The following is a 12567-nucleotide window of genomic DNA, read 5'->3' on the forward strand; positions in this document are numbered from 1 at the left end:
CCCATGGACACAAATTGCACCACAAAGACCCATTTTGGGGTAGAAAATCAAGGAGGAAAAGGCTTGGAGGAGCCCATGGATGGGAATTGCACCACAAAGACCCATTTTGGGGTATGAATTCCATCCATAAGACCCATTTTGGGGCATGAAATGAAGGAGGAAAAGGCCTGGAGGTGTTTATGGACACAAACTGCACCAAAAAGACCCATTTTTGGGGCATGAAATCCCAATGGAAAAGGCCTGGAGGAGCCCATGGATGGGATTTCCCCCCAAAAGACCCATTTTTGGGTATGAAATCAAGGAGGAAAAGGCCTGGAGGTGCCTATGGATGGGATTTCCATCCAAAAGACCCATTTTGGGGTATGAATTCCATCCATAAGACCCATTTTGGGTATGAAATGAAGCAGGAAAAGGCCTGGAGGAGCCCATGGATGGGAATTCCACCACAAAGACCCATTTTTGGGGTAGAAAATGGAGGAGGAAAAGGCCTGGAGGTGTTTATGGGCACAAATTCCACCCAAAAGACCCATTTTTGGGTATGAAATGAAGCAGGAAGAGGCCCCCAGCCCCCAGCCCCATGGCCCCCAGGTGTCCCCGCTGACCGGAGCGGCCGCAGTCGGAGCAGGACACGAGCTCCTCAGGCTGCCCCGTCTTCTTGTTGATCTTGGAGTCGCCCAGGCAGAAGTCGCAGTAATTGTTGGGCAGCGCCAGGCCGTCGGGGCCTTTTTTGGCTGTAATGGGGGGGGAATTGGGGGGGAAAAGTGAATGGGGGAGGAAATGGGGGGGGGGGGAGATGGGGGGGGGGGAAGTGTGGGGTGAGGGGAAAAGGGGTCGCGGTGGGGTTGGGGTTATTGGGGTTATTAGGGTTATTAGGGTTATTATTAGGGTTATTAGGGTTATTAGGGTTAGGGTTAGGGTTAGGGTTGGGGTTAGGGTTATTAGGGTTATTAGGGTTATTAGGGTTAGGGTTATTAGGGTTATTAGGGTTATTAGGGTTATTAGGGTTATTAGGGTTATTAGGGTTAGGGTTCGGGTTATTAGGGTTATTAGGGTTGTTAGGGTTGTTAGGGTTATTAGGGTTATTAGGGTTATTAGGGTTAGGGTTAGGGTTGGGGTTGGGGTTAGGGTTATTAGGGTTATTAGGGTTATTAGGGTAATTAGGGTTATTAGGGTTATTAGGGTTAGGGTTAGGGTTGGGGTTAGGGTTATTAGGGTTATTAGGGTTATTAGGGTTAGGGTTATTAGGGTTATTAGGGTTGTTAGGGTTGTTAGGGTTATTAGGGTTATTAGGGTTATTAGGGTAATTAGGGTTATTAGGGTTAGGGTTAGGGTTGGGGTTGGGGTTAGGGTTATTAGGGTTATTAGGGTTAGGGTTATTAGGGTTATTAGGGTTATTACAGTTGTTAGGGTTATTAGGATTGGGTTAGGGTTAGGGTTAGGGTTATTAGGGTTGGGGTTATTAGGGTCATTAGGGTTGTTAGGGTTATTAGGGTTAGGGTTATTAGGGTTATTAGGGTTATTAGGGTTAGGGTTGGGGTTATTAGGGTTAGGGTCAGCATTAGGGTTAGGGTTATTAGGGTTATTATTAGGGTTATTAAGGTTATTAGGGTTAGGGTTATTAGGGTCAGGGTTAGGGTTAGGGTTGGGGTTAGGGTTATTAGGATTATTAGGGTTATTAGGGTTATCAGGGTTATTAGGGTTATTAGGATTATTAGGGTTATTAGGGTTATCAGGGTTGTTAGGATTATTAGGGTTATTAGGATTATTAGGGTTATTAGGGTTATCAGGGTTATTAGGGTTATTAGGATTATTAGGGTTATTAGGGTTATCATTAGGGTTATCATTAGGGTTTGGGGGGGGTTTGGGTCAAGGCTTCCGTGTCAAGAAACCCCCAATCCTCAACCAACCCCATGCCTTCAATCAACCCCAATGTTGATCCATCAACCCCAACATCAACCAACCCCAAATCCTCAACCAACCCCAACCAACCCCAAATCTTCAACCAACCCCAAATCTTCAACCAACCCCAACCAACCCCAACCTCAATGACCCCCAACACCTCAATCACCCCACATCTTCAACCAACCCCATGTCTTCCATCAACCCCAATGTTGATCCATCAACCCCCAACACCTCAACCAACCCCAAATCTTCAACCAACCCAACCCCAACCAACCCCAACACCTCAACCAACCCCCAAATACCCAACCAATCCCAAATTGTCAACCAACCCCAACCACCCCAAATCTTCAACCAACCCCAAATCCTCAACCACCCCCCAATCTTCAACCAACCTCCATGTCTTCAATCAACCCCAAATCTTCAACCAACCCCCAAATCCTCAACCAACCCCAACATCAACCGTCCCCAACATCAACCACCCTCAACACCTCAACCCACCCCCAGATCTTCAACCAACCCCAACCTCAATGACCCCCAACACCTCAATCACCCCAAATCTTCAACCAACCCCACATCTTCAACCAACCCCCATGTCTTCAATCAATACCAACACCTCAACCACCCCACATCTTCAACCAACCCCAACCTCAATCAACCTCCAACACCACAACCACCCCCAAATCCTCAACCAACCCCAAATCCTCAACCAACCCAACATCAACCAATCCCATGTCTTCAATCAACCCCAATGTTGATCCATCAACCCCAACACCTCAACCAACCCCAAGTCCTCAACCAACCCAACATCAACCAACCCCAAATCTTCAACCAACCCCAACCAACCCCAACCTCAATGACCCCCAACACCTCAATCACCCCACATCTTCAACCAACCCCAATGTTGATCCATCAACCCCAACACCTCGTCCAACCCCAAATCTTCAACCAACCCCAACTCTTCAACCAACCCCAACCTCAACCAACCCCACATCCCCAACCACCCCAAATCCTCAACCAACCCCCAACACCTCAACCAACCCCAACCTCAATCAACCCCCCAACACCTCAACCACCCCCAAATCTTCAACCAACCCCAAATCTTCAACCAACCCCATGCCTTCAATCAGCCCCAATGTTGATCCATCAACCCCCAACCCCAACCAACCCCAACCTCAACCAACCCCAAATCCTCAACCAACCCCAACCAACCCCAAATCTTCAACCAACCCAACCCCAACCAACCCCAACACCTCGTCCAACCCCCAAATACCCAACCAATCCCAAATTGTCAACCAACCCCAACCACCCCAAATCTTCAACCAACCCCAAATCCTCAACCACCCCCCAGTCTTCAACCAACCTCCATGTCTTCAATCAATGCCAACACCTCAACCAACCCCAAATCTTCAACCAACCCAACATCAACCATCCCCATGTCTTCAATCAACCCCAATGTTGATCCATCAACCCCCAACACCTCGTCCAACCCCCAAATACCCAACCAATCCCAAATTGTCAACCAACCCCAACCACCCCAAATCTTCAACCAACCCCAAATCCTCAACCACCCCCCAATCTTCAACCAACCCAACATCAACCAACCCCAACTCTTCAACCAACCCCAACCGCCCCAAATCTCCAACCAACGCCAACACCTCAACCAACCCCAAATCCTCAACCAACCCCCCAACTCTTCAACCAACCCAACATCAACCGACCCCAAATCTTCAACCACCAACACCTCAAACCAACCCCAGAACTTCAACCAACCCCAACCAACCCCAACCTCAATGACCCCCAACACCTCAATCACCCCAAATCCTCAACCAACCCCAACATCAACCAACCCCCATGTCTTCAATCAACCCCAATGTTGATCCATCAACCCCCAACACCTCGTCCAACCCCCAAATACCCAACCAATCCCAAATTGTCAACCAACCCCAGCCACCCCAAATCTTCAACCAACCCCAAATCCTCAACCACCCCCAAATCTTCAACCAACCCAACATCAACCAACCCCAACTCTTCAACCAACCCCAACCGCCCCAAATCTTCAACCAACGCCAACACCTCAACTGACCCCAAATCCTCAACCAACCCCAAATCCTCAACCAACCCCAAATCCTCAACCAACCCCAACCACCCCCAAATCTTCAACCAACCTCCATGTCTTCAATCAACCCCAAATCCTCAACCAACCCAACATCAACCACCCCAAACCTTCAACCAACCCCCAAATCCTCAACCACCCCCCAATCTTCAATCAACCCCCAAATCTTCAAGCGACCCCAAATCTTCAACCAACTCAACGTCAACCATCCCCAACACCTCAACCAACCCCCAAATCTTCAACCACCCCCAAGTCCTCAACCAACCCCAACAACCCCAAATCTTCAACCAACCCCAACTCTTCAACAACCCCAACCGCCCCAAATCTTCATCCACCCCCAACACCTCAACCAACCCCAACTCTTCAACCAACCCCAACATCAACCATCCCATGTCTTCAATCAACCCCAATGTTGATCCATCAACCCCAACACCTCAACCACCCCCAAGTCCTCAACCAACCCCAAATCCTCAACCAACCCAACATCAACCATCCCCATGTCTTCAATCAACCCCAATGTTGATCCATCAACCCCAACAGGTCAACCAACCCCAAATCTTCAACCATCCCCAACCTCAATCAACCCAACACCTCAACCACCCCCAAGTCCTCAACCAACCCCAACCACCCCCAAGTCCTCAACCAACCCCAACCAACCCCCAAATCTTCAACCAACCCCAAATCTTCAACCAACCCCAACCGCCCCAAATCTTCAACCAACCTCCATGTCTTCAATCAACCCCAAATCTTCAACCAACCTCCAAATCCTCAACCAATCCAACATCAACCAACCCCAGAACTTCAACCAACCCCAGAACTTCAACCAACCCCAACCAACCCCAACCTCAGTGACCCCCAACACCTCACCCACCCCCAAATCCTCACCCCCCCCCCCCCCCCAACCCCCCTTCCCCCCCCCCCTACATTTCTGCTCCTCAGATCTCTGGGACACGGGGGTCGGGGGCTGCGAGTCGTCCTTGTCGTCTCCCTCCTCCTCGGCCAGATGCGAATGCGCGTAGTGGTAGCTGAGCCCAGGCCGGTTCTTGTAGCGCTTCCCACAGACTGCAGACGGAAATGGGGCCGTCAGCGCCCGCCTGCACCCACAGCCGCCACCACCGCCCCACGGCGCCCCACATCTCTGCATTCCAGACCCACATCTCTGCATTTCAGCCCCATTTCCCCTGCTTTCCAGCCCCATTTCTCTGCATTTCAGCCCCATTTCGTCTCTTTTGGCCCATCTCTCTGGTTTCCAGCCCCATTTCTCTGCTTTCCAGCCCCATTTTCTCTGCATTTCAGCCCCATTTCTCTGCATTTCAGCCCCTCTTCTCTGCATTCCAGACCCATTTCCCCTGTTTTTCTGCCCCATTTCCCCTGTTTTTACCCCACTTCACCTCTTTGCCTTTTTCCAGCCCCATTTCTCTGCATTTCAGCCCCATTTCATCTCTTTTGGCCCATCTCTCTGCTTTCCAGCCCCACATCTCTGCATTTCAGCCCTATTTCCCCTGGTTTTCTGCCCCATTTCCCCTGTTTTTACCCCACTTCGCCACTTTGCCTTTCTTCAGCCCCACTCCTCTGCTTTCCAGCCCCATTTCTCTGCATTTCAGCCCCACTTCTCTGCATTTCAGCCCCATTTCTCTGCATTTCAGCCCCATTTCTCTGCATTTCAGCCCCATTTCGTCTCTTTTGGCCCATCTCTCTGGTTTCCAGCCCCATTTCTCTGCTTTCCAGCCCCATTTCACCTGTTTTTACCCCACTTTGCCTCTTTGCCATTTTCCAGCCCCATTTCTCTTCATTTCAGCCCCATTTCTCTGCATTTCAGCCCCTCTTCTCTGCATTCCAGACCCATTTCCCCTGTTTTTCTGCCCCATTTCACCTTGTTTTTCCCCACTTCACCTGTTTGCCTTTTTCCAACCCCATTTCTCCGGTTCTTGGCCCCATTTCATCTGTTTTCCAGCCCCATTTCCCTTTCTTCAGCCTCTCTTCTCTGCATTTCTGCCCCATTTCTCTGTTTTTCTGCCCCATTTCCCCTGTTTTTACCCCACTTCACCTCTTTGCCTTTTTCCAGCCCCATTTCTCTGCATTTCAGCCCCATTTCATCTCTTTTGGCCCATCTCTCTGCTTTCCAGCCCCACATCTCTGCATTTCAGCCCTATTTCCCCTGGTTTTCTGCCCCATTTCCCCTGTTTTTACCCCACTTCGCCACTTTGCCTTTCTTCAGCCCCACTCCTCTGCTTTCCAGCCCCATTTCTCTGCATTTCAGCCCCACTTCTCTGCATTTCAGCCCCATTTCTCTGCATTTCAGCCCCATTTCTCTGCATTTCAGCCCCATTTCGTCTCTTTTGGCCCATCTCTCTGGTTTCCAGCCCCATTTCTCTGCTTTTCCAGCCCCATTTCACCTGTTTTTACCCCACTTTGCCTCTTTGCCATTTTCCAGCCCCATTTCTCTTCATTTCAGCCCCATTTCTCTGCATTTCAGCCCCTCTTCTCTGCATTCCAGACCCATTTCCCCTGTTTTTCTGCCCCATTTCACCTTGTTTTTCCCCACTTCACCTGTTTGCCTTTTTCCAACCCCATTTCTCCGGTTCTTGGCCCCATTTCATCTGTTTTCCAGCCCCATTTCCCTTTCTTCAGCCTCTCTTCTCTGCATTTCTGCCCCCATTTCTCTGTTTTTCTGCCCCATTTCCCCAGTTTTTACCCCACTTCACCTCTTTGCCTTTTTCCAGCCCCATTTCTCTGCATTTCAGCCCCATTTCGTCTCTTTTGGCCCATCTCTCTGCTTTCCAGCCCCACATCCCTGCATTTCAGCCCCATTTCTCTGATTTCCAGCCCCATTTCCCCTGTTTTTCTGCCCCATTTCACCTGTTTGCCTTTTTCCAGCCCCATTTCTCTGGTTTCCTGCCCCATTTCCCCTGTTTTCCAGCCCCATTTCCCTTGTTTTTACCCCATTTCACCTCTTTGCCTTTCTTCAGCCCCATTTCTCTGCTTTTCAGCCCCATTCCCCCTCTTTTTACCCCAAATTTCCCCTCTTTTCACCCCAAAATAAAGGGGGATCACAGCCCCCCCCCCCCCCTTTGCCTCCCTCTGGACAAACAGAGCAGCCCCCCCCCCCCCCCAATTAACGTCCCCCCCAGTGACGCCCCAATTGGCACCATAATGACACCCCATAACAGCACAGCCCATCGTTTGTCCCAAATCCCCCTTTTTTCCACCCAAAACAACCCCCCCCCCCCCCCCCCCCCCCCCGCTGGGTTTCCCGAATGTTTTTGCTGTTTTTTTAACCCCAAAATGTCCTTTTTTGGGTTGTTTTTTCCTTCGGGGGGGGGGGGGGGGGGGGGGAGCGATGCGCTTTGGCTCAGCATGAAAGGAGCGGCGGGGGGGGGGGGGGGGGGGGGGGGGCGATCCCACACAGCACCGCGGGGGATTCTGGGGGATGGGAGGGGGGCGATCCCGCCGAGCACCGCGGGGATTCTGGGGGATGGGAGGGCGGGGCGATCCCACCCGGCACCGCGGGGGATCCTGGGGGATGGGAGGGGGAAGCGATCCCACCCGGCACCGCGGGGGATTCTGGGGGATGGGGTGAGGGGGGCGATCCCACCCGGCACCGCGGGGGATTCTGGGGGATGGAGTCTGTTTTTCCATTTTGGCGCCAAGCGGAAGAGATTTGGGGAGGGGGGGGGTGGAAGGGGGGTGAAGTGCAGAGAGAGCGAAAAATAATGGGGGGGGTTTGGGGGGAAATGAGGAGAAAAATGGGGGGGGGTTGAGAAATAGGGGGAAATAGGAGGGAAATGGGGGGCAGAAATCAAATAGGAGAGGAATGGAGGGGGGGAGAGAAGTGGGGGGGGCTGTATGGGGTGTGTGGGGTGCATGGAGGCTTATGGGGCTGCATGGGGTGTATGGGGCTGAATGGGGCTGTATGGAGGCTTATGGGGTTGTATGGAGGTTTATGGGCTGCATGGGTTGTATGGGGGCTGTATGGAGGTTTATGGGTTTGTATGGAGGTTTATGGGCTGCATGGAGGTTTATGGGGTTGTATGGGGCTGTATGGAGGTTTATGGGGTTGTATGGAGGTTTATGGGGGCTGTATGGAGGTTTATGGGGTTTATGGGTGTGTGGGGCTGAATGGGGCTGTATGGAGGCTTATGGGGTGCATGGAGGTTTATGGGGTTGTATGGAGGCTTATGGGGTGCATGGAGGTTTATGGGGTTGTATGGAGGTTTATGGGGTGCATGGAGGTTTATGGGGCTGTATGGATGTTTATGGGGCTGTATGGGGCTATATGGGGCTGTATGGGGCTGTATGGAGCTGTATGGAGGCTTATGGGGCTGTATGGGATGTGTGGGGTGCATGGAGGTTTATGGGGCTGTATGGAGGCTTATGGGGTGTATGGGGCTGTATGGGCTGTATGGGGCTGTATGGAGGTTTATGGGGCTGTATGGGGCTGTATGGAGCTGTATGGGGCTGTATGGAGGTTTATGGGGCTGTATGGGGTTGTATGGAGCTGTATGGGGCTGTATGGGGTTGTATGGAGGTTTATGGGGCTGTATGGAGGTTTATGGGGTTGTATGGAGGTTTATGGGGCTGTATGGAGCTGTATGGAGCTGTATGGGGCTGTATGGAGCTGTATGGAGGCTTATGGGGCTGTATGGGATGTGTGGCGTGCATGGAGGTTTATGGGGCTGTATGGAGGCTTATGGGGTGTATGGGGCTGTATGGGCTGTATGGGGCTGTATGGAGCTGTATGGAGGTTTATGGGGCTGTATGGAGGTTTATGGGGCTGTATGGAGGCTTATGGGGTGTATGGGGCTGTATGGGCTGTATGGGGCTGTATGGAGCTGTATGGAGGTTTATGGGGCTGTATGGAGGTTTATGGGGCTGTATGGGGTGTGTGGGGCTGTATGGGGCTGTATGGAGCTGTATGGGGTTGTATGGAGGCTTATGGGGTTTATGGGATGTGTGGGGCTGTTTGCGTTCATGTGGGTACGGAAAGGGGGCAATGCAAGGATAACTGAGGGCCAAAATGTATTAAATAATCCTGAAGATATTAAATGAATGAAAGTAATTAATCATCCTAATTTTACAAACATTAAAAGGAACAAAAGGCAGAAATGCAGAAATAAGGACTAAAAAAAAAAGAATTTCTGCGTGTTTTTGTGTGTGGGAAAAACTTGGCTGTGGGACGGGGAGCAAAGGCTGTGGAGAATAAAGCAATTAATGAGAAACAGCAAAATTAATTAAAAATAGGGAAAATTAAACATTAATTGATGATAAGGAGGAATAAATTAATAATAGAAAAATAATAATAATTAATAATAGTAAAAATAGCCTGAATTCCTGTGTATTTCTACCTATAAAAGCTCAGCCATGGGATGGGGCGCAAGGCCTATTCAAAATAAGGCCATGAATATGAAATACCAAAAATTAATGAATAATAGTTAAAAAAAAATTAAAAATTAATGAATAATAATAATGATGAATAAATAAAAAGGCACAAATGCACAAATAAAGGCCAAAAAAAGCCCAAATTTCTGTGTATTTCTATCTATAAAAGCTCAGCCATGGGATGGGACACAAGGCCTACTAAGAATAAGGCCATGAATATGAAACACCAAAATTAATGAATAATAGCAAAAAAAAAAAATTAAAAATTAATGAATAATAATAAATAATAATAATAAAAAATACATAAAAAGGCACAAATGCACAAATAAAGGCCAAAAAAGCCCAAATTTCTGTGTATTTCTGTCTATAAAAGCTCAGCCATGGGATGGGGGCGCAAGGCCTATTCAAAATAAGGCCATGAATATGAAAATACCAAAAATTGATGAATAATAGTAAAAAAAAATTAAAAATTAATGAATAATAATAAATAATAATAATAATAATAAATAAAAAAGGCACAAATGCACAAAGAAAGGCCAAAAAAAGCCCAAATTCCTGTGTGTTTCTGTCTATAAAAGCTCAGCCATGGGATGGGGGCGCAAGGCCTATTCAAAATAAGGCCATGAATATGAAACATGTAAAATTAATTAATAATAGTAAAAAAAATTAAAAATTAATTAATAATAATAATGATGAATAAATAAAAAAGGCACAAATCCATAAATAAAGGCCAAAAAAGCCCAAATTCCTGTGTATTTCTATCTATAAAAGCTCAGCCATGGGATGGGGCAAAAAGCCTATGAAAAATAAAGCTATTAATATTAAATATGTGAAAATAATTAATAATAGTAAAATAATAATAATAATAATAATTAATAGTAGTAAAAATAGCCTGAATTTCTGTGTATTTCTACCTATAAAAGCTCAGCCATGGGATGGGGCGCAAGGCCTATTCAAAATAAGGCCATGATATGAAATACCAAAAATTAATGAATAATAGTTAAAAAAAAATTAAAAATTAATGAATAATAATAATGATGATAAATAAAAAAAGGCACAAATGCACAAATAAAGGCCAAAAAAGCCCAAATTCCTGTGTATTTCTGTCTATAAAAGCTCAGCCATGGGATGGGGCGCAAGGCCTATTCAAAATAAGGCCATGAATATGAAACACCAAAAATTAATGAAGAATAGTAAAAAAATATATTAAAAATTAATTAATAATAGTAAAATAATAATAATAAATACATTAAAAAGGCAAAAATTCACAATAAAGGCCAAAAAAAGCCCAAATTTCTGTGTATTTCTACCTATAAAAGCTCAGCCATGGGATGGGACACAAGGCCTACTAAGAATAAGGCCATGAATATGAAACACCAAAAATTAATGAATAATAGCAAAAAAAAAATTTAAAAAATTAATTAATAATAATAAATAATAATAATAAAAAATACATAAAAAGGCACAAATGCACAAATAAAGGCCAAAAAAGCCCAAATTCCTGTGTATTTCTGTCTATAAAAGCTCAGCCATGGGATGGGGCAAAAAGCCTATGAAAAATAAAGCTATTAATATTAAATATGTGAAAATAATTAATAATAGTAAAATAATAATAATAATAATTAATAGTAGTAAAAATAGCCTGAATTCCTGTGTATTTCTACCTATAAATGCTCAGCCATGGGATGGGGCGCAAGGCCTATTCAAAATAAGGCCTATGAATATGAAATACCAAAAATTGATGAATAATAGTAAAAAAAAATTAAAAATTAATGAATAATAATAAATAATAATAATAAATAAAAAAGGCACAAATGCACAAATAAAGGCAAAAAAAGCCCAAATTCCTGTGTATTTCTGTCTATAAAAGCTCAGCCATGGGATGGGGCGCAAGGCCTATTCAGAATAAGGCCATGAATATGAAATACCAAAAATTAATGAATAATAGTTAAAAAAAAATTAAAAATTAATTAATAATAATAATGATGAATAAATAAAAAAGGCACAAATGCACAAATAAAGGCCAAAAAAGCCCAAATTCCTGTGTATTTCTATCTATAAAAGCTCAGCCATGGGATGGGGCAAAAAGCCTATGAAAAATAAAGCTATTAATATTAAATATGTGAAAATAATAATAGGTAAAATAATAATAATAATAATAATTAATAGTAGTAAAAATAGCCTGAATTTCTGTGTATTTCTACCTATAAATGCTCAGCCATGGGATGGGGCGCAAGGCCTATTCAAAATAAGGCCATGAATATGAAATACCAAAAATTGATGAATAATAATAAAAAAAAATTAAAAATTAATGAATAATAATAAATAATAATAATAAATAAAAAAGGCACAAATCCACAAATAAAGGCCAAAAAAAGCCCAAATTCCTGTGTATTTCTGTCTATAAAAGCTCAGCCCATGGGATGGGGCGCAAGGCCTATTCAGAATAAGGCCATGAATATGAAACATGTAAAATTAATTAATAATAGTAAAAATAGATTAAAAATTAATTAATAATAATGATGATGAATAAATAAAAAAGGCACAAATCCACAAATAAAGGCCAAAAAAGCCCAAATTCCTGTGTATTTCTGTCTATAAAAGCTCAGCCATGGGATGGGGGCGCAAGGCCTATTCAAAATAAGGCCATGAATATGAAACATGTAAAATTAATTAATAATAGCAAAAAAACAATTAAAAATTAATGAATAATAGTAATAATAATAATAATAATAATAATAATAATAAATAAAAAAGGCACAAATGCACCAATAAAGGCCAAAAAAGCCCAAATTCCTGTGTATTTCTACCCATAAATGCTCAGCCATGGGATGGGGGCGCAAGGCCTATTCAAAAGAAGGCCATGAATATGAAATACCAAAAATTAATGAATAATATTAATAATAAATAAATAAATAAATAAAAATTAATAAAAATAATACTAAAAAATGAAATAATAAATAAAAAAGGCACAAATGCACAACGGAAGGCCAAAAAAAGCCGGAAGTTGGGTGTTTTCCTACCCAGCGGAGGCCTGGCGGTGGACGGGGCGCAAGATGGCGGTGGGACGCAGCGCGGACCCCCCACCCCCCCCCCAGCCCCCCTGCCCCCCCCCCCCCGGCCGTACCTCGGTCGGGAGGTTTCAGGGAATGCTTTTGTTTGTAACTGTCTGA

The 12567-nt window shown here is 45.3% G+C and overlaps 2 protein-coding genes across 7 annotated transcripts in view; one reads left to right on the forward strand and one right to left on the reverse strand.

Annotated features, from left to right (window-relative positions):
• The window catches only part of LOC125686387 (zinc finger protein ubi-d4-like), a 51762-nt gene that overhangs the window by 21663 nt on the left and 17532 nt on the right, over nucleotides 1–12567 (reverse strand). Inside the window, 3 exon segments of the mRNA XM_048930307.1 lie at nucleotides 603–731; nucleotides 4940–5077; nucleotides 12522–12563. Of these exon segments, the coding sequence (XP_048786264.1) occupies nucleotides 603–731; nucleotides 4940–5077; nucleotides 12522–12563 (309 nt within the window).
• LOC125686386 (shematrin-like protein 2) lies at nucleotides 7758–9626 on the forward strand. 6 transcript variants are annotated; one of them, XM_048930301.1, is made up of 2 exons: nucleotides 7758–8543; nucleotides 8584–9626. In XM_048930301.1, the coding sequence occupies exons 1-2, from the start codon at nucleotides 7801–7803 to the stop codon at nucleotides 9062–9064; spliced, it is 1224 nt and encodes a 407-aa protein (XP_048786258.1). In that variant the 5' UTR covers nucleotides 7758–7800; the 3' UTR covers nucleotides 9065–9626. The 6 variants fall into 6 exon arrangements, with proteins under 6 accessions (XP_048786258.1, XP_048786261.1, XP_048786263.1 ...); XM_048930304.1 differs by having other exon boundaries at nucleotides 7758–8433; nucleotides 8682–9626; XM_048930306.1 differs by having other exon boundaries at nucleotides 7758–8433; nucleotides 8780–9626.

This window comes from Lagopus muta, chromosome 38 (assembly GCF_023343835.1).
Source record: "Lagopus muta isolate bLagMut1 chromosome 38, bLagMut1 primary, whole genome shotgun sequence".
Lineage (NCBI taxonomy): Eukaryota > Metazoa > Chordata > Aves > Galliformes > Phasianidae > Lagopus > Lagopus muta.